The sequence below is a fragment of the Petromyzon marinus genome, chromosome 52, assembly GCF_048934315.1.
Source record: "Petromyzon marinus isolate PM22_M1 ecotype Great Lakes invasive population chromosome 52, UKy_Petmar_22M1.pri1.0, whole genome shotgun sequence".
Lineage (NCBI taxonomy): Eukaryota > Metazoa > Chordata > Hyperoartia > Petromyzontiformes > Petromyzontidae > Petromyzon > Petromyzon marinus.
Genome location: NC_133718.1, coordinates 2,238,239 through 2,259,264, shown reverse-complemented (window position 1 = coordinate 2,259,264; position 21,026 = coordinate 2,238,239). Strand labels below are relative to the sequence as shown.

Genomic DNA, 21,026 nt, shown 5'->3' with positions numbered 1-21,026 from the left:
TAACCCAATTTCTCAGCACGCGGTGAGTTTGCGGATGAATATCGCGGAATGAGGCGTAAGGCAAGGCCTAGCCTAAAGTCTAGGACTTGCCTAATGCGCAGTAAACAAACATTCGGAAGTGACTGCTTTCCGTTAACTAATATTAAATGTTTCGTGGTATTCATAAACAATTGGATACAGTATATGTTCCATTAGTTTAATTGTCGGTAGTGTTAGGGTAGATATTCGATGAAATGAAAGAATCGTAGGAAGGGCAGAGCGTATGTGCAGGCAAAGGATAGAGGTAGCGATACAAAACGGACGATAGCGCAACATAGTACCCAGAGAAAAGATAAACTAGTAATCGTGTACGGCAGGCGCAACTATTTCCGGCTATGGGATTTTATCTTGATGTCGGGGGGAGGGGGTGTGGTAATTTTTGGTTCAGACATACGGAAAATTCGGGTTACGGATCGTTCCGTGGAACGTAACCCCTTCCGTAACCCGGGGACTGCCTTGAAATGTGAACGCCATCCCCTTAGCAACATGGCCGCCCGTTGGTTCAACCCCCCCCACCCCCCCAGATGTGACGTCAAATCTGCCAGGTTGTACCCGGAAGCCCCGGGCACGGCTCCGACTCTCGCTGACATTGGATCTAACAACAACATCACCACCTACAATAACATCACTAACAACAACACCTACAATAACATCACTAACAACAACAATAACATCACTAACAACAACACCTACAATAACATCACTAACAACAACAACACCTACAATAACATCACTAACAACACCAACAACAACATCACTAACAACATCACCACCTACAATAACATCACTAACAACACCACGACCTACAATAACATCACTAACAACATCACCAACAACAACATCACTAACAACATCACCACCTACAATAACATCACTAACAACATCACCACCTACAATAACATCACTAACAACATCACCTACAATAACATCACTAACAACATCACCACCTACAATAACATCACTAACAACAACACCACCAACAACATCACTAACAACAACACTACCAACAACATCACCACCAACAACAACACCACCAACAACAACACCACCAACATCACCACCTACAACATCACCAACAAAAACAACACCACCAACATCACCTACAACATCAACAACATCACCACCAACACCACCACCAACATCACCACCAACATCACCAACACCACCAACAACAAAACCACCAACAACAACACCACCAACATCACCACCTACAACATCACCAACAACACCACCAACATCACCCACAACAGTCCATGAGATCTGAGGCCAGGAGCGAGTGGGTAAGTCTCGTGCCGAGCGATCTCAATCCGCTTGGGGGAGGGGGGGGTGTTGTTGTTGTTGCTGTTGTTGTTGTTGTTCTCTTTAAATTGTCGTCACTTTTGAGAGTCGTCTTTGCTTATCGCTGCGCCGACCAACTTGCATCGTCGCCCACCGCGTAGCGCGGGCCGCCGTTTTGCGGACGTGGCGACAGCTCCCCAACTCGCCCCGCGGCGCCTCCTCTCACTCGGGACGATTCCCCGGGGGGTTTCTTTTTGTTGTTACGAAGTTTTTTGTTGTTGTTGTTTTTAAATCGTTACAAACGTTTTTTTAATAGTTTGTTAATGTTTTTTGAAAAACGTCTTTCGCTCGAGAGCCGACTGCGCGATCGTCGATGCGATCGCTTAAAGCCGTCCACTGCTGGATGAGGAGGGCCTGACACCTACAAAGACAAAGCTCCCCCGTGTAGCCTGTAACACACTGTAGGGGCAAGTGCTGTTAGCGAATAGCAGCACCCTGTGAAGGCCGGCACGGCACACGAGGTGGGTGGCTGGCCAACACCACGCCCGGCCGCCTTTGTCTCCCCAGTGGCGATGTTTACTACACACACCGCATCAGGTACTCATTTGAGGCTGAGTCGACCTAGGGGAGGCCCGGGACCGGTTTAGATAATCGTCACCGACGGTGTTGGCCGTGAGCGGGAATCGAACCCGGGGCGCCAAGTTCGTAGCGCAGCGTAGCGCTAACCGCTGCACCACCGCTCCCCACCCTGACACCGACACACATTCACACTCACACATTTCACAGTCACTTTCGAGTGTTGCTGTTACGCTGAGAGTATTTGCAACGAATTGCTTTCCTGGTTCGACCGCACGGTAAAAGTTCGCGTGGTTGGTGATGGGACGTGGTAGCAGCAGCAGTAGTAACCGCGTCAACCCATGCGGTTTCACGCCCTGTTCTTCTCGTACGGGGTAAAAAATAAATAAATGTTAAGTTGTAAGGTACATACGGCGTGCAGACGTTTCACTGCGGGCAAAACTAATAATAATGTTTGTCTATGTGTTTGTGTTTCTCACTTGTGGTGGGACTTTGTGGGGTGAACGTTGAGATTTAGAAGGGCACAGGGTGACCCAATAAGGTCTGAATTGGTCTGCAATGCGGTAGGACTCTGAAGGGGTTGACAGCGACGAGGACCCACTGTCAGTGTGTTGTGCGTGGTGCATTACCGTACAGATTCTATCACGTAACATAGCACTACAAAGTCACATAAGAACGGCGGAGTGCTCTTGCCAATAACATCCAGCAAAGCAGCAGCAGCGTCTGTTTTAACAAGCCCTCACTGCTGATGCACCCCAGGAATGTCTTAAATTGTTTCCAGAGTTTTGTGGCTTAATAATTACACGTTGCTGGATAATGCAGATATGAAAAGCCAATCGGCTGATGAAATAAAAACGCGTTTTTAGCTCGACGAATGCACACAACGAAGTTCTGCTGTGTTAATATGCGTTTGGCATCGTTAATGTGACTTAACCATTCTGTTAACGTTACAATAGCGGTAGTTACGCCATTTCATTCTTACCAAATCAAGATACCTACCCACAGCACGTGTCTTCACCATGGTGAATGACCTTGCCATATATTGCACGAGGCTATCAACACGTAGCTTTACCATAACGTTGACTCTCGTAGTTGCACATTTCTCCGTAGTGACTGCCATGGTAAATGACATACCGTATAGCCACGTGCTATGGTAAAGCCAGATATCATTGTAACTGCACTTCATGCTGCTCAGTGTGGGTTGGTGAAAGATCACTCATGTTAAATATGGCCAGGAATCGAACTCAGGTGACCAGGTTCATAGGTCATCTTGCTAATCAGCACCACTGCTGTTAATATGCTCACATTACATACTTATGCTCACATTACATACATCATATCCATCAACGCTTGGCTTTATCGTATCATGTGACTCCTGTAGTACGGCATCTAACCTCTCCACGGCATGCGACTTTACCGTGGTAGATTACTTTGTCATTTAGCATGTGACTGTCAACATGTATCTATATCACAGCATTTGACTGCCATGCTCACTGTGTGATGGGCCATACCCGTGTGTCATGTATGTGTGTGGGCAGCAACAGTGGTGGCAGCAGAAACTGGCCACAACAACAGCAGACGCAGTGACAGCAGCAGCAGCAGAAACAGCGTGAGCATGGAGCTGGGCAGCGCAGAGCTCCTGGAACTGCTGCTCGACTGCCCGGATGGGTCACGTGACACAGGGCATTCTGGGATACTTATGGGGGATGCCTTCATCGGCTCTGAGGAATCGGGAGACATTTGGGGCATCAATCACGTGAGCAAAATGTCCTTTTCCTTCAATGCATTAGGGAGCTGATTGGATATGAACTGTCGGCTGTCACTGTTTTGTCCCTGTGGCTAGACTACAGGAAGGATGAGGATTTGCATTTGGAGGGCGCTCGCTTAAATGTACTTGCTTAAATTCCTCAGCAACGCAAATCGCCTTCCGTCACATCTCATCTCAGTCAATCCACTAACCATCTGCAGTTTTGGACAAGGGGGACCTCCGGATGACAGCTTCCCCTGTGCAGCGTAAGGCGATTGCCCTATAAGTGGGCATTCGTCTGCCGCTAGGGCATGATGTTGCCCTCGTGGCAGACTAATGCCGATTAGCACGGTTGGCTACGTACGGTGCGAAACAGGATCAACATACATGCATGTGGTTTTCGCAATTGAATAATTTTCAGTGGTTTTATGTTCGGTGAACTTCTTTGGCGCCGTACCTAGCCAACCGTGCTAATCGGAGGTGCGGATCGAATGTGGTTGAGATCAGGTGTGATGTAAGGTGCTTTTAGTTGGGAATTTAAGTGCGCTGTAAATGCAAATACTTACCGCAAAATAACCACATCTGCCTTCCCAGGCCATGGAAGACAGCGAGTCGGAGGACCTCCTCTCCCACATCGTCGACCCCAACCAGGCGCGCTCCATGTCCCCACGAGATGACGGCGGCTTGTCACCCATGGGCAGCGACGACAGCGGCATCTCGGACGAATCGGCCGTGCCGGGCCCAGGGGTCGCCCTCGGCGAGGGCCTGGCCCCCATGATCGCCGAGGGCAGCAGGGCAGCAGTGGGCAGCGGTGCCCGGGACGTGTGCTACGTACTGAGCGTGGGGTTGGATGGGGTGAAGGCCGTGGCTCCGTCGTCAGACATGGACATCATCTCCATTGAGTACGGTGAGTTCGCAGGGCTGGGACGATCAGTCAGTGAAGTCGATTTAAAGTCATCGCTGGTAAAAGTGCAGCCCTGCAATAGTTTGCTCATGCCACTGCTGGAGGAAGGTTTCCACGAGGGGGAGCTCTAGAGGGCCCTCTCTAGAAGTTACTTGGCCTACTCTTCCTCACCACACGCAACCTGTCGATCGACTATCTGGGTCTGTCCAATTTATTTTTCTTGATGGATAGCGACGTTGGGATTTGAGAAACTTGACCATTGTATTATTTTCTGCGCCAGGAGATCAAATTCAACCGGCGACCTCTGGATTTCAAGTCTAGTTTGCTAGCCATTACACAAGGCACAACAAAAAAGAGTACATTCTTGAATCGAATCTGACCTCAAACCGTGAACGTTTATTGAAGTCCTGACTGTATCGGGGATGAATTGTTACCTACTCGTATGTAGGAATAGGTTTTACCCTTTTAACTGGCACAAAAACTGACACCTTTATTCAAGGCATCATGTTTGCAATAACCACAACACAAGCAGTCAAAATGCAAACAAAAAAGACAACTCTGATAATAATATACACTGTCCTTGAATTTGATTGGTCCACACCCGAGACAGCTTTTCTTAGAGCCTAGTCTCCATTGGTGTTGGACCAGAAGACGCCAAAAGGCGTACAACTCAAAAACAGCGCACTATCAGAGTATTGAGGGCTCGGGGTGAGCATTAACATTATGAGACCTCCTTTGCCAGAAACAAGATATAGGAATAGGTTTTACCCTTTTAACTGGCACAAAAACTGACACCTTTATTCAAGGCATCATGTTTGCAATAACCACAACACAAGCAGTCAAAATGCAAACAAAAAAGACAACTCTGATAATAATATACACTGTCCTTGAATTTGATTGGTCCACACCCGAGACAGCTTTTCTTAGAGCCTAGTCTCCATTGGTGTTGGACCAGAAGACGCCAAAAGGCGTACAACTCAAAAACAGCGCACTATCAGAGTATTGAGGGCTCGGGGTGAGCATTAACATTATGAGACCTCCTTTGCCAGAAACAAGATATAGGAATAGGTTTTACCCTTTTAACTGGCACAAAAACTGCTTGTGTTGTGGTTATTGCAAACATGATGCCTTGAATAAAGGTGTCAGTTTTTGTGCCAGTTAAAAGGGTAAAACCTATTCCTATATCTTGTTTCTGGCAAAGGAGGTCTCATAATGTTAATGCTCACCCCGAGCCCTCAATACTCTGATAGTGCGCTGTTTTTGAGTTGTACGCCTTTTGGCGTCTTCTGGTCCAACACCAATGGAGACTAGGCTCTAAGAAAAGCTGTCTCGGGTGTGGACCAATCAAATTCAAGGACAGTGTATATTATTATCAGAGTTGTCTTTTTTGTTTGCATTTTGACTGCTTGTGTTGTGGTTATTGCAAACATGATGCCTTGAATAAAGGTGTCAGTTTTTGTGCCAGTTAAAAGGGTAAAACCTATTCCTATATCTTGTTTCTGGCAAAGGAGGTCTCATAATACTCGTATGTAATTAATATTTACGTAAAAAGTAATTCGCATTTCGAGCCGGATAAACGTACATACGGATTGACATCACGGATGCGTCTTCAGTGCCTGGGATGCACGTGCATGTTATTTCCCGGCACCGTGACCTCGTGCATCTCTCTCTCTCTCTGCCCGTTCACCCTTCATTGCAGACGAGTGGAACTCCCACATGGCCGGCATCTCCACGTTCGCCGACAATCCCATGGCAGCGCTGGCCGGCGGAATCAAAGTGGAGAGCACCATGCTGTCCGCCAGCCAGTACTCGTACCGCGACACTGGCAATCTGGTAGGCAGTGATTAAATTGTGTCCTCAGCTGGGGGGCGATGGGGTGCATAGGTCAGAGGACTTAGCCGCCACCATTGAGATCCTCGATTTTAGTCCCCGAGTTTCAGCCGCACGTCGATTAAGCCGGGCTCTCAAAGTGCTGCGAGTTGATGGTCTCAGCTCAGTGACCAAGCGGTGACTGCGCACAAAAACCCAAACTCGTCATATTAAATTTTTGTCTGACACTTGAAATTGCGCAAGTCCGGATGAGAACTTGGGAGGCAAAGCGTTATGATTAATAGATATTATTAGGCAAAAATGTGTTTGCACTGGGTAGGACACGTGTGCAGGATGGGGGGGGAGTGTTGATCACCGCTGGCATTTAAGAGGTCTCCATGAGTTTGGCGACCAAGGGGAAGAGAGAAGACATGAGAGCAGATTGTGCCATAGTGTTAGGGCAGATATTGGAGGTCATGTGCCAACTGCACTGCAACTGCTGGTAGAAGGTGGAAGGGCATCAGCAGCCTTGGCCTCGATGACTTCTTGACCTTGAGTGTATTGCTATGTGCTCAAGTTCCCAGAGATTACTCTGTCTGAAGAGGAGAGAAAGCTGCTGGAGCAAGAGGGATTGTCACTACCCTCCCACCTGCCACTTACAAAGGTACATTGCAACTAAGCACCTTATGCCTTTACTACACACAGGCACATGTACACACATACTATATATTTAGAAGCTACACACAACAACAACCACCGTTCGCCACTGTGGTGGTGATGTCACCACGGCGCTTATGCCGAGGTTGGTGCATTTTGAGGCCACGTGAAGTGTCCAAGACTCGCTGACAGGTCACGGAACAGACCCAGGTGCCATATGTTGACTGACATGACTGGCAGATGCACCACCTGTGTCCACACTGTGCCAAACTTGGTGCCTTTTAGCCACCCAGCGCTCTGCTCCTTGTTGAGGTCGTCACTCTGCCCTCCGTTGTTGTTCAGAATCAGAATCTTTCCATTTTTCCTGGAGGGATCTGATGAGCTATGAAGCTCTTTTTCGCAGATGTCCAGGAGGGCGAGTCAGCAATTTGTTGGAGGCCGACTACCTCCAATTTCCACGCAGCGTCCTTCACGAGCCTCCTCCACAGAGGACGATTTTGACACCACTCGTACCAGTCATCGGCAATTACAATCAGCTGCACATTTCTCTTTACCACATTAGACCATCTCATCTCTAGCCCCTGCTTGGGCATGCAGTGGTTGGGCATGTGGGCTACATGACCCAGCCAACGCAGCCTCAGCTGCCAGAGGAGCTCGATGATGGGACTGTGTCCAGATATATCAAGGATCTGTGGGCTCATAAAATCCAGTCTGGTTAAACCCAGGATGGATCGTAGGCAGGTCAGCCTGATTGTTTCAAACCGGCACACGTGTTCCTTTCAAGGTCTCCATGTTTTGCAAGCATCAATCAGTCTTTATTTTGCGTGCCAATATCTCCCTCAAAAAAATAGGCGTCAGTGCACATTACAGCAGAATGGAAATTGTACAGAGGCATAATAAATAATAATAGAAATATCCATTTTCCGTGCATCTCTTTGCCAAAAAAACACTAATATAGGTATCAATTATGCTTACGTTTCTCTGCCATCACGCAGTTTTGTAAATTAAAACTCCCAAAAGAAACGATCGGATAAATCACTCAAAATGATGATTTTGATTGATCCTCTTTCTATTTATAACGAACACTCACGATCCACCGATCGATGCGCGTGCTCGGTGATGACACTTTCCTGCTCCCGCACAGCAGAAGACTCAGCCTGCAAAGTTGATAGCAGCGGAGCCACGCCAATCAACATCAATCAAACTCCGCATAATGTTGTAAAGATTTGCAACTACTGTACTGTAGAGGCGATCACGTGGATTTCGGATTCATTTTAAGCACGTGACTTGTAATAAACATTTCCAAGAATAACAATGTATTACTGTTTTTAGATGATTCATTTGGGCTTAAGGGAAAAATCCATGAGTTATTCATTGATCTCAAAATCTCAGGCGCACGGTTCATCTGCAAATTGGACAAAACCATACACGGATAATCGAGAGTATACTGTATACAGATACATTCATAGCTAGCCACAGATACATTGATATATCTATACACAGACAACGATACACAGACAACCATACTTCCTCAAACCACAGTCTCTCTACACTGAAATGTTTCTTAGTCTGACTGCCCGAGCCCCAGGCATTAACACTGAACTCTATGAATCCTTAAGGTGCGTTTGTCTGCCTCTAAGCTTCGGACATTAATATTAAATCATAATTAATCTAAACATGCCTTAGTCTGGCTTTCTGAGCCTCTGCAGTGTTTACAATGTGCATTATGATTCTTCTGAAGCCTGTCGAGATTCGATGCATTCGGTGTGAATTGGCCATAGGCACAGCACTAACCCATTGGTGTACAAAAGAGCGAATGAATGAACAGATAAATGAGTGAATTCCTCCGCTCCTGCCAACAGGCGGAAGAGCGCATGCTCAAGAAAGTTCGCAGGAAAATCCGGAACAAGCAGTCGGCGCAGGAGAGCCGGAAACGGAAGAAGGAGTATGTGGACGGGCTGGAAGGGAGGTGCGTGGTTCCGCGCGCATCGTGCGGCCCAGATTACGGGAGGCAGCAGAGGAGAACGAGCAACCTCCCCACCCCTCCCCCAACTGTGTGCCTGCGTGTGCGCGCGCGCATATGCAGACAATAGATTGTTTACCCAACAAGACGCATGTTAATTTCCACGGTAAGAACATTAATTACGGCACGGAACACAGAATCCGATCTGCGTTAGGCGCTGCTGCACAGCTCTCCGATGTGCTTTCGGGCTGTGTCGTGCGTCGCTCGGCACGATATCCAACATTCCGCTCGGCGTGCAGCGCGTGAAGACAGCTGCCACCGCACAGAGCGAAACGTCGGACGCTGCGTGTAAACAACACGGGGCACAAGCGGGAAACGCGGCGGAGATCCGCAGAGAATCTTGAGTTTCGCAAATTTTGAGACGCAGTCGTTGCTCGCGTTAACGTTTGCGAACGTGACGTCAACCTCCGCTGAGTTCTCCACGCGACCTCCGCGGCCCGTCCGTGGTGGGGACAGGTGGGAGGCTGTCGATGCGTCCCCGCACCCGAGCGACGTTTCCCCACCCCTGGCCTGCGTGGCTTTCACTGTGAGGCGGTGATCGTGGCGTGCAGGGTGGCGGCCTGCAGCACTCAGAACGAGGAGCTCAAGAGGAAAGTGGATCAGCTGGAGGCACAGAACATGTGAGGTTTTTTTCTTTGGCTCTTGCAAACTCCCGCTCACTCACTTAAAGCATTGTGATACTGCCGGGGGGGGGGGTGGGGGCGGCGGAACTTATTTTACGAGCATTACCTACAGCCCCGTGTCTGTCCACAGTTGGGCGGCGGTCATGGGGGGATTGTTTGACCATACCTCACCGCGTTGGTCAGCGTGGGTTGGCAGGGGGATTTGGGCCCGGGACTGCTATTGATAGCAAACTGGCGGCGGTGGCTGAGAATAGAACTTAGGGCGCTGGATTGAGAGGGTAAGTCAGCAATCTCCGAAATGCTGTATCAGTGAATTAATATGCTTTACGATGTACAATCCACTGCCTCGATTGCATCAGATCTTGAAAGGTAAGCAGGTTTATAAGCCTTTGATAGTGCTTGCACGTGCGGCCACGTGCATAAAGCAGCTATCGTATGTCCGTATGTTGAACTTCTTTAGCACCGTACGTAACCAACCGTGCTGTCTTTAGGCGGCTGTGGGGCTACGTTGTGGGCGGCACAGCGCGGTGTAGCAAAATCAATCGTGTTCTACTTCTGTGCTTTCACGTCCGCTGCACGACTTCGCCAAACTCGTCCTGACCAGCGTGGTGAGATACAATTAAATAATCCCCCTACGTCGAGCAGTTGATTGCCAATATGCTCATACGTGTTCACGCAATACAGCAAGGCAGCGCAAAATAAATGTCTGTGCCATCGAATAACAAGACTCGCAAATAAGGGCAACAGTGCATCGAAACTTAATGGCAGTTGAACCTCATTTTACCATCGAATAACAAGACTCGCCAATAAGGGCAACAGTGCATCGAAACGTAATGGCAGTTGAACCTCATTTTACCAGAACTCTAATAGCATCCAAAGGTGGCAGGGTGATGCAATGGTAACGCTTGGCCTCAGAGCAACAAATACCTGGGTTCAATTCCAACTCGAGCACCTTTTTACGTGGAGTTTGTATGTTGCGAGCGGTAATGTCGCGGTTTGCGCACTGCGCTACGAAGCCGGCGAACCGAGTTTGATTCTCACTCATGGCCAAGACCAGTGATGATTATTTGAACCGGTGTTGGGCCTCCCCTAGGTCAACTCAGCCTCATATGAGTACCTGGTGTAATGTGTAAACTTCGCCATTAGGGAGACGAAGGCAATCACGTGTGGTGTTGGCCACCCACTCCCTTGTGTATCGGCTTTCATAGGTACTCGCTAACAGCACTTGCCCCAACAGTCTCTTAAGGCTATACGGGGGATCTTTGTCTTTGGAGTTTGTACCTTCTGCCCCTGTTGTGCATTGGGTTACTCTAGGTTCTTCCGTTTTCCTCCCATAGCTTAAGAAACCAACACAACGTAACTGGTATTGATCAAACATCCCGATGCCGACAGAAGAACTGCACATTACTCAATTGGTAAAACTCATAGCAAAATCATCCCCTCTGTGTAAACTTGGCAGGACGTGACGAAGCATCATTGAGGCTCTCCTGGTTGAACGCGCACGTGAACAATAATCACAATCGCACGTTAATGCGCCGAAAAGTACGGGGCGCGCGCGAGTCATTGGCGGTGGCCCCGTTTGCGTGCCAGAACGTTGGTGACGCAGCTGAAGAAGCTGCAGGCCATGGTGACGCAGACGTCCAGCAAAGCGGCGCAGACGAGCACCTGCGTCATGGTGAGCGAATCGCGTCGCGATATTCCCACATTTTATGCACGATTCTCATGTACAGCGACTCATCGACTTACAAACATTCGACTTACGCACTTTCAGAGATACGAACAAACCTGTCCGTATGTCCAGTTGCCTGTTTGGACCGAGGCTCGTAAGTTCAACCGCCGCGCAATAGATGGCAGTGGTGGCATCTACATTTGCAGAACGTGAAGTACCAGTGGCATCTACAGGAGATTATACAACTTTTAAAGCCATTCCCCGTGTTTAGTGTACATGCCGTACAACATGTTTGGAATCGACAGGAGTAAAGTTGGACTTATGAACAAATCGACGTACGAACAGACCTCTAGAACCTAAATCGTTCGTAAGTAGAGGAGTCGCTGTACGTTGTTAGCGGTGGTGTTAACGTCGCTCTCACAGCCATGAGAGAGAGCCACCATTAAAAAAAAAATTATTAACAGCACTTGGTTCGGCTTTTCAAATGTCTTTTGCCCCCCCCCCCCGCCCCCCTCGTTGCGAAGGTGTTCCTGCTGTGCTTCGCACTCCTTGTCTTCCCCAACTACAGCCCTTTCGGCTCGTCGAAGAACGCCACCCAGGAGCTCTATACACCCGAGGGAGGTGAGATGCTGCACTCATGTAGAAGACTCCCGATTATCCGCGTGCGGTTTGTCCGATTTCCGGTTTAACCGCGCACCTGAGATTTTTTTACATAAACTAACAACTCATGGAGGTTCCCTGAATCACGAAGTAATAATCGTTTTTCTTGGAAATGGTTATTACAGGCCACGTGCTTTAAACCGAGCAAAATATGTGCTCCGCTTAATCCGAAATCCACGTGATCGCCCCTACAGCACGGTAGTGGGCAGAGTTTGATTGATTTTTTTTTTATTGCCGCGGCTCTGCAGCTATCGTCCACTTAGTGGGCGGAGTCTTCTGCCGGGCGGGAGCAGTAAAGGGTTATCACTGAGCGCACGCATCGATCGGTCGGCCGTTACTATACGCATAATTGTGGCTTTTAGCATAGAGATCCGTGGAAAATAGATAGTCTTGGGTTATCCGCGATTTTGAATTATCCGTGGCTGTCCTCCCCGTCATTGGCGCGGATAATCGAGAGTCTACTAAAAATAAACACGTAAACATACAAGCGGACATGGCACCCTGTTAAGCGACCCTGACGCCTGTCTGCAATTGAGCGGTCACGGAATTGCGAGACCAATACATGGGTTTATGGAAATGGGCTCTTGCTTGCGTCATATAAACGCCCGCTGTGTAAATGACGTTTGAAAAACAATAACGGGTCGGCCTGTGGTCACGTTAGATTCTGCGGTTATCGGATTCCATGCCACCTGCTGCCCAGATGGGATTATTGCACGCGCTGAGACCGTGAGAGGCGGCGATGGCTTGCGGTGGGCACTCGCGTAGCAGCGGAGAGATCAAGGCTGCTGATATGATGGCGCCATTCACATAAACAGATGCCACCGTCGCATAAAGGTGACGCTGGGTCTTTGCAGGTGTCAAATTCCGAACGGTTGCTATGAAATTTTACAGAATGGCTGCAGACCATCGCTTATTTGTTCACAAAATAAACAGCGGCCGATGGAGTGGCCCTTCCACGTCGTTGCGTGACCCCGTCACTTGTGAGAAGTTTGACGATTGGGAAGCGCGTTCTTCCGCATTTCGGCACTCCCATGAAGCATTACCGTCTCGCAGTGCTGAGATCCCAGCGTTCAGATGTTGGCAGCTGCCCCGTTGTTAAAACCGAGTTTCCAAGTGAATCGAGTAAAGTGGCCTCAGCCCCGTTGGTAATGACTCCACTTAAAAGCCATTGTTAATCAACTTGGTTTTGTCAATGAAATATAATCTATCCAACTTCCCAGAATTACAAACGCCTCTGCAAACTAATTTCTATCATTGGCAGCTGACACCTGGATGTAATCCGAGGGTCTCAGCATAACGATATAAATTCCTTAAAACTTTTAGGATCATCAAATGAATTAAGAGCCACACGTGTGTTTTTTACCATACCGAAGTGTCATTTTACGATTTTCCCCTCCCTGCATTGCAGCGGTGCTGTCCAGGGCACTAAAGGGGATCGAATCTCCCCTAGAAAACCTGGAGCCAGAGCAGCCTAACCTGTCGCAACCTGACGGGGTCGTGCCAGCAGGGTCACCAGGAAGTCGAGCTATTGCCGTCGCCGGCCCTCCCAGCAACCCTGAAAATCGGCCATCGCAGTCATCATCATCATCGGCAACAGCAGCAGTAGATGACGTGGTGAAAGCGAGCTGTGGAAACGCCACAAATTGTGGGGCCGCCACCAAAGATGTCGTTGCGGAGGCGCCAGGCCCGGTTGGCGTGCCCAGTGGTGCGGTCGGAGACGGGGAGGCTCCGCTGGGCAGTGTGGCTGACGTCAAGTCGACGCACGCTGACGAGATGTGAGAGACTTGGAGGGAGGAGAGAAAACAACGGGGAGTAGCGGGGAGATATGAGGAGCGGGAGGAGGAGGAGGAGGAGGAAGAAGACATGGGGATGAGAGGGAAGACATAAGGAGGAGTTTGGAGACACGAGGATAAAGAGGAAGACACGGAGAGGGGAGGGTAGATAGGATGAGATAGAAGAAGAGACGGAGAGAAGGGAGAAACGAGAGAGCGGAAGCCATGATAAGAGACAAGGGGCCGAAGAGGAACAGGGATGACACGAGGAGGGGAGACATGGGAGAGTTGAGGGGAGGAGGAGTCCTGTCTTTTTATTTCGAAAACTTCTGGCCAGATAGGTGACTGGATGGCTCCTGAATTTGTCTGCTGTGACGCTGCGGGTTTCCTGACACTGAAATCAATAACCAAAAAAACATAGAGACCTGTGTAATATATTTTATTGTAATTTAATAAGTTAAATATTTTGACATTCCACGGATAATTCTTTCAATCATCAAGCCAATACGTGCCTTTAGGTACTATGGGACAGTCAGAGTATCAATAGTGACATTCAGGACGTCACAACTTTCTTTGTGGCGTTTTGCTGCATCGCCGAGATTCGATGCAAGAATAATTTTCGTCTTGTATCATTGTGGTAAATGTCGTAGCAGTCTTTCAGTGTGCTGCATGGGTAAGGTCAACCCATTACACGCTTCGCATCATTCCAGTGAGAATCGTATATTAATGACGGGCCAGATGGGTCAGCGGAAGAGCGAGTTACTTGCAATCGGAATGCGGCGAGTGCACATCCTGGTTGGGGCAGGCGGGGTGGGGGGAGAGGTGTTGACTCGGGATCGATAAAATAAATAGCAATGTGGGGGAAGTCAACAGTGGTTGTCCTATGCAGGAGATGTGGAACTTCGAACACTGTACTCAGGGCTACAAACAGGATGAGAACTGATGCCCTCAAAGCTCAGAGCGACAGGACATCACTTGACTTTTTGACTGTTTGTGTAATGGGCTCACGTGACCTCTCATTGCGTTAAATATGATGGGAACATATCGAGAGAGAGAGTCAGACTTTAGCAATGATTTTGAGAGCGTTTATAAACACGTTATCGTGTTATAATAGGGACCAGGGAGGCAGAACGTTCTCTGGTTCCAAATGCTGTAAAAATGTGTGCGCACATACACACGGCAACAAACTCCCGTTTGCCGTTAAGTAGCGGCAACGACGTGGCCCTTGTACTCGTCTCGGTACACTTTGAAACCACGTGGATTTACAAAAGCTCCGTTGACATGAGGTCACGAGACATCGAATGTTCGGTGAACCGCACCCTTTTCACAGAGGTGTGTACACAAACGTAAACAGACACATTCACTAGGACAGATCCCCCCTGTGGCCTTAAACTATTGGGGGGAAAGTACTTTTGGCGAGCGCCTACGTAGGCCAAAACGATACACGAGCGGGTGGGGGGTGGCCAGTACAACACCCGGCCACCTTTGTCTCCCAAAGTGCTAATATTTATACACCTCACCAGGTACTCAATTTATGGTTGAGTTGACCTAGGGGAGGTATCGAACTCTGGTCGCCGGGTTCCTAGCACAGTGCTCTAACCACTACACAACCACTCCCCAAAGTAGACATGCATAGCCACACATAAACAGATTCACATGCACGACAAAACAGACTCGTACATAAATAGCGGGTGAATGAGGGTATGGTGTTGCCAGTACCACGCCCAGCAGCTACCTTTGTCTCTCCAGTGCATTTGTTCACACACCACACTGAGGCTGCTTTGACTTTGGGGATGCCCAGAACCGGCCCAGACATCGCTTGCCACCGATTTTATTCGTGGCCGGGAATCAAACTCGGATGGCCATTTTCCTGGCGCATAGCGTGGAACCATCTCAGAACCATCGCGCCATCTTGTTATTGTGAGCTACAGCTCGTCAGCAAACGACATCAATGTTGGCCATATCACGCCATTTGTTGACTGCAATGAGCGTGGGGCACTTTGCCGTGAAGTGACATTTGCCTCTTGCTGCACTGCGGGGTTTAGGGCGCGAGAGCTTCTCAACGGCCCAATGAGTGTGAGCGCTTTGCCGGGGGAGCCGCGAATTCGTTGAGAAGGAACCGTTGCTTCTGGATTGGCAGGATTGGGCACCACGGTGGCTAGAAGATGTTAACTACCTCGCCTGGTATGCAGGAGCTCGTGGGTTCGATCCCGACCCGGTCGCGTTGGCAGCGTCCTGCGCCAACAGCTGGCGTGTAAGCACACGACCGCTATTCACGATCCGCTTGTGCGAGGGGAGAAACGGGGGGCGTCAGTGTAGGGTTAACGATGTGTAGTAGTGATTGTTTTTTGCACTAGCTTTATTTGTTGGTAATAGAGGTGGGGGGGGATGGTATTGTTGATAAACATTTACATATGACCTTGGTGGTTTACACTCCAAATGTGTTCTAAATGTGTTTAATGTCAATTGTAATAATTTTTACATTACGTTTGTCAATCCACTGCTCGATGGTTGCCGGCCATAGCGGGGGTGGGGGGTGGTTGCTTGAGCATACTTCACCACGCCGGTCAGTGTGGGTTCGTGAAGACAGGAAAGGGGAAGGGGGGGGGGGTCAGAGGTGGATCAGGACCATTTAAAAAATCAACTTGTCACTGATGTGAACCTTGGCCAGAATTTGAGCTCTCTGGGACCACTAGCGCCTTGCCCCACCAACCCCAAAAGCACAGGACTATAAGTCGAACACTACATTTCTGTTTCAGCTTAACTGCATTACGTTTGCTTTTGTGGGCATCTGATGGTACTGTAATTCACATAATCGGGGAGGCCGAAATCTTTTTCAACGATGTAGTTCTAATTGCGACGTGCATTCTGAAGGCGTATGTGTGTTGTACGCATTAAAAACAAAAAGAAATCCTGTTATTGTGCGTTCTGTGTGAGTTTGGAAAGCAGTCTTTTCTTTGGGTATTTTGAAGAAGGAAGAAAAAAAAACCTTATTGCATATTTTTGAGAATATTGATTTTACTTCGGTAGATGTGATGCAATTCGAGGTGACTTGGGTGAGCTTTTAGCCCCGCCCCTGTGATTAAACTGGGCTCTCGTGGGGGGTGTCCAGAGGGGGGCATGGGGGTCTGGGATGGGCTCGGAGTCCAGGGGGGCGGGGGGGGGGTTAGTAGACTTCAATGTTAAAGGCTCCCATAGACTTCAATGTTAAAGGCTCCCATAGATTTCAATGTTAAAGGCTCCCATAGATTTCAATGTTAAAGGCTCCCATAGACTTCAATGTTAAAGGCTCCCATATACTTTTTGGTTCTTTCGGTAAAGTCACGTAGGTATAAAATAAAATAAATTAAATCACCACGTTTCGGGCGCAACACAAGCGTTCGTCATCAGGTGGGACAACCACAGCAAGAAACAATTGAATAATTTGGCGGGACCCCGGGGTCCCGCAAAGATCAGGTCAATAATTATTATTTTTCTAAGGTCCGCCCCACTCGTGATCCCGACAACAACGCGCCGCCCGCCCAGACTCGCACCAACAAGCGCCAGCAGCAGGCGGCGATCGACACGACGGGCGCCACCCCACCGGCCAAACGCGAGCCCCGGGGGGCGTCCGCCGCAGTCGCGCGCGGCGACGACGCCGCTCCGGTCAGCCGTCGATCCTCGGCTTCTTTGCCAAGGCGAGCCCGCCGCCCCCCAGGCAGTGAATTGAACGTGCCTATGTAATTTTTCAACTTTTTACGAAACTTAGTGCCCCGAGTAGCTCTCGACGAGGCCAATCGATCGACCACTAGTTTTGTTGTCGGTAAGGCAAGACTCGTGTCGCTACGCGGTTTTTCCCACCACGGGGCAGTGATGGGACCCCGGGGTCCCGCCAATTGCTTCAATTGCTGAAGTGGGCAAAAGGGCTACTGTGACAAGAGGCTATGTAGGTAAGAGAGGGGGGAGGAGCCAGGGAGGAGAGATAGAGAGGGGGGGGAGTGGGGCGCTGTCTTGCTCGTTTCCTAATCCCTCTCGCAGCGCTCCACTCCCTCTACCCCACACCCCCCTCTCTATCTCTCTTCCCTGGCTCCTCCCCCCTCTCTATCTCTCCTCCCTTGCTCCTCCCCCCTCTCTATCTCTCCTCCCTTGCTCCTCCCCCCTCTCTATCTCTCCTCCCAGGCTCCTCCCCCCTCTCTATCTCTCCTCCCTTGCTCCTCCCCCCTCTCTATCTCTCCTCCCTGGCTCCTCCCCCCTCTCTATCTCTCCTCCCTGGCTCCTCCCCCCTCTCTATCTCTCCTCCCTGGCTTCTCCCCCCTCTCTATCTCTCCTCCCTGGCTCCTCCCCCCTCTCGATCTCTCCTCCCTGGCTCCTCCCCCCTCTCTATCTCTCCTCCCTGGCTCCTCCCCCCTCTATATCTCTCCTCCCTTGCTCCTCCCCCCTCTCTATCTCTCCTCCCTGGCTCCTCCCCCCTCTCGATCTCTCCTCCCTGGCTCCTCCCCCCTCTCTATCTCTCCTCCCTGGCTCCTCCCCCCCTCTCTTACCTACATAGCCTCTTGTCACAGCAGCCCTTTTGCCCACTTCAGCAATTGTTTCTTGCTGTGGTTGTCCCACCTGATGACGGACGCTTGTGTTGCGCCCAAAACGTCGTGATTTAATTTATTTTATTTTATACCTACGTGACTTTACCGAAAGAACCAAAGAGTATGGATCCCTGCATCCACGAAAACTTCAAATCTAGATTGGCTCCCATAGACTTCAATGTTAAAAGCTCTCATTAACTTAAATGTTAAAGGCTCCCATAGATTTCAATGTTAAAGACTCCCATAGACTTCAATGTTAAAGGCTCCCATAGACTTCAATGTTAAAAGCTCCTATAAACTTAAATGTTAAAGGCTCCCATAGACTTCAATTTTAAAGGTTCCATAGACTTCAATGTTAAAGGCTCCCATAGACTTCAATGTTAAAAGCTCCCATAATATTAAATGTTAAAGGCTCCCATAGACTTCAATTTTAAAGGCTCCCATAGACTTCAATGTTAAAGGCTCCCATAGACTTCAATGTTAAAAGCTCCCATAAACTTAAATGTTAAAGGCTCCCATAGACTTCAATGTTAAAAGCTCCCATAAACTTAAATGTTAAAGGCTCCCATAGACTTCAATGTTAAAGGCTCCCATAGACGTCAATGTCAAAGGCTCCCATAGACTTCAATGTTAAAGGCTCCATAGACTTCAATGTTAAAGGCTCCCATAGACTTCAATGTTAAAGGCTCCCATAGACTTCAATTTTAAAGGCTCCCATAGACTTCAATGTTAAAGGCTCCCATAGACTTCAATGTTAAAAGCTCCCATAAACTTAAATGTTAAAGGCTCCCATAGACTTCAATGTCAAAAGCTCCCATGAACTTCAATGTTAAAGGCTCCCATAGACTTCAATGTTAAAGGCTCTCATATACGTCAATGTTAAAGGCTCCCATAGACTTCAATGTAAAAGGCTCCATAGACTTCAATGTTAAAGGCTCCCATAGACTTCAATGTTAAAGGCTCCCATAGACTTCAATTTTAAAGGTTCGATAGACTTCAATGTTAAAGGCTCCCATAGACTTCAATGTTAAAAGCTCCCATAGACTTCAATGTTAAAGGATCCCATAGACGTCAATGTTAAAGGGTCCCATAGACGTCAATGTTAAAGGCTCCCATAGACTTCAATGTTAAAGGCTCCCATAGACTTCAATGTTAAAGGCTCTCATAGACTTCAATGTTAAAAGCTCCCATAAACTTAAATGTTAAAGGCTCCCATAGACTTCAATGTTAAAAGCTCCCATAAACTTCAATGTTAAAGGCTCCCATAGACTTCAATGTTAAAGGCTCCCATAGACGTCAATGTTAAAGGCTCCCATAGACTTCAATTTTAAAGGCTCCCATAGACTTCAATGTTAAAGGCTCCCATAGACTTCAATGTTAAAGGCTCCCATAGACTTCAATTTTAAAGGTTCGATAGACTTCAATGTTAAAGGCTCCCATAGACTTCAATGTTAAAAGCTCCCATAGACTTCAATGTTAAAGGCTCCCATAGACTTCAATGTTAAAGGCTCCCATAGACGTCAATGTTAAAGGCTCCCATAGACTTCATTGTTAAAGGTTCCCATAGACTTCAATGTTAAAGGCTCCCATAGACTTCAATGTTAAAGGCTCCCATAGACTTCAATGTTAAAGGCTCCCATAGACGTCAATGTTAAAGGCTCCCATAGACTTCAATGTTAAAGGCTCCCATAGACTTCAATGTTAAAGGCTCCCATAGACTTCAATGTTAAAGGCTCCCATAGACTTCAATGTTAAAGGCTCCCATAGACGTCAATGTTAAAGGCTCCCATAGACTTCAATGTTAAAGGCTCCCATAGACTTCAATGTTAAAGGCTCCCATAGACTTCAATGTTAAAGGCTCCCCATAGAGTGAATGTCCTGAAAGGCCTCGTCGTTGACTGAGTTTGGAGAGGAGGCCACGAGGCAGCAGACACACAAAGAGGTCACGAGGCACAGGCATCCTGACGCCGGAATGCGAACGGCGATATCGCCATCGGAAAGTTTAAACAACAAACAAAAAACCGCGTCGACAGCAACTTTGTAAACAACTTGGGCGGCAACGTCAAGCCCGACTCACAGACCTCAAGAGTTCGACGTTTTATTGTTGCCTTCGCTTGCCCTCCCTTTTACACCGTGTCGTACGAGCCCTGTCCCCCCCCCCCCCCCCCCTTAATTACAATTGGATTGCGTCTCTTTAAAATGTGCCTACCGCATTAAACAACAACAACAACCAAAAAACAAGTGTCACTAATGTTCTAACAGTGGTGGAGTTCACCGCTTCAACAGCAACGACACGCGAGGTGACCTCGCGTGAACTCAAGTCTGAAATGACCGCCGTGGTGTGTTTATTTGTCCGCTCGCGCTGCCACTCTCCGTGCCCGCTACTCGGAGCCACCTCTAGAGGCCCTGGGATGACGAAGGCGACGACGGTGATGATTGACCCCCAGGGGTTCACACGGCGACCAAACTCCGCACGCACGGTCGATGCTGCTCCCTCGCTCGCCCGTGCCATTGCGAGGCCTGACGCGAGAGTGGCTGGAGGGAGCGAAAGAAAGTCTCTACACCTACATTGTCATTTATACGCATTCGTTAACCCCCCCCCACACACACACTTCGCTCAAGAACGGCTCACAAGTGATGCCATCACATCTTCCACTCTATTTAAGGAACGAAACAGGAGGATTTTTTCCACAAATCTGGCTGTCGCCTG

General features: G+C 48.7%; 1 protein-coding gene across 3 annotated transcripts; it reads left to right on the top strand.

Moving 5' to 3' along the window:
- The first annotated feature begins 896 nt into the window (after nt 1–896).
- On the top strand, nt 897–16,676 carry LOC116953543 (cyclic AMP-responsive element-binding protein 3-like protein 4). Of its 3 annotated transcripts, none has more exons than XM_032973836.2 (10): nt 897–1,319; nt 3,438–3,649; nt 4,235–4,547; nt 6,244–6,377; nt 6,931–7,017; nt 8,873–8,979; nt 9,585–9,653; nt 11,247–11,331; nt 11,850–11,946; nt 13,394–16,676. In XM_032973836.2, exons 2-10 carry the CDS (start codon nt 3,509–3,511, stop codon nt 13,762–13,764), a joined length of 1,404 nt encoding a protein of 467 aa, XP_032829727.2. In that variant the 5' UTR covers nt 897–1,319; nt 3,438–3,508; the 3' UTR covers nt 13,765–16,676. The 3 variants fall into 3 exon arrangements, with proteins under 3 accessions (XP_032829727.2, XP_032829726.2, XP_032829728.2); XM_032973835.2 differs by having other exon boundaries at nt 3,432–3,649; XM_032973837.2 differs by lacking the exon at nt 3,438–3,649.
- The last annotated feature ends 4,350 nt before the right edge of the window (nt 16,677–21,026 follow it).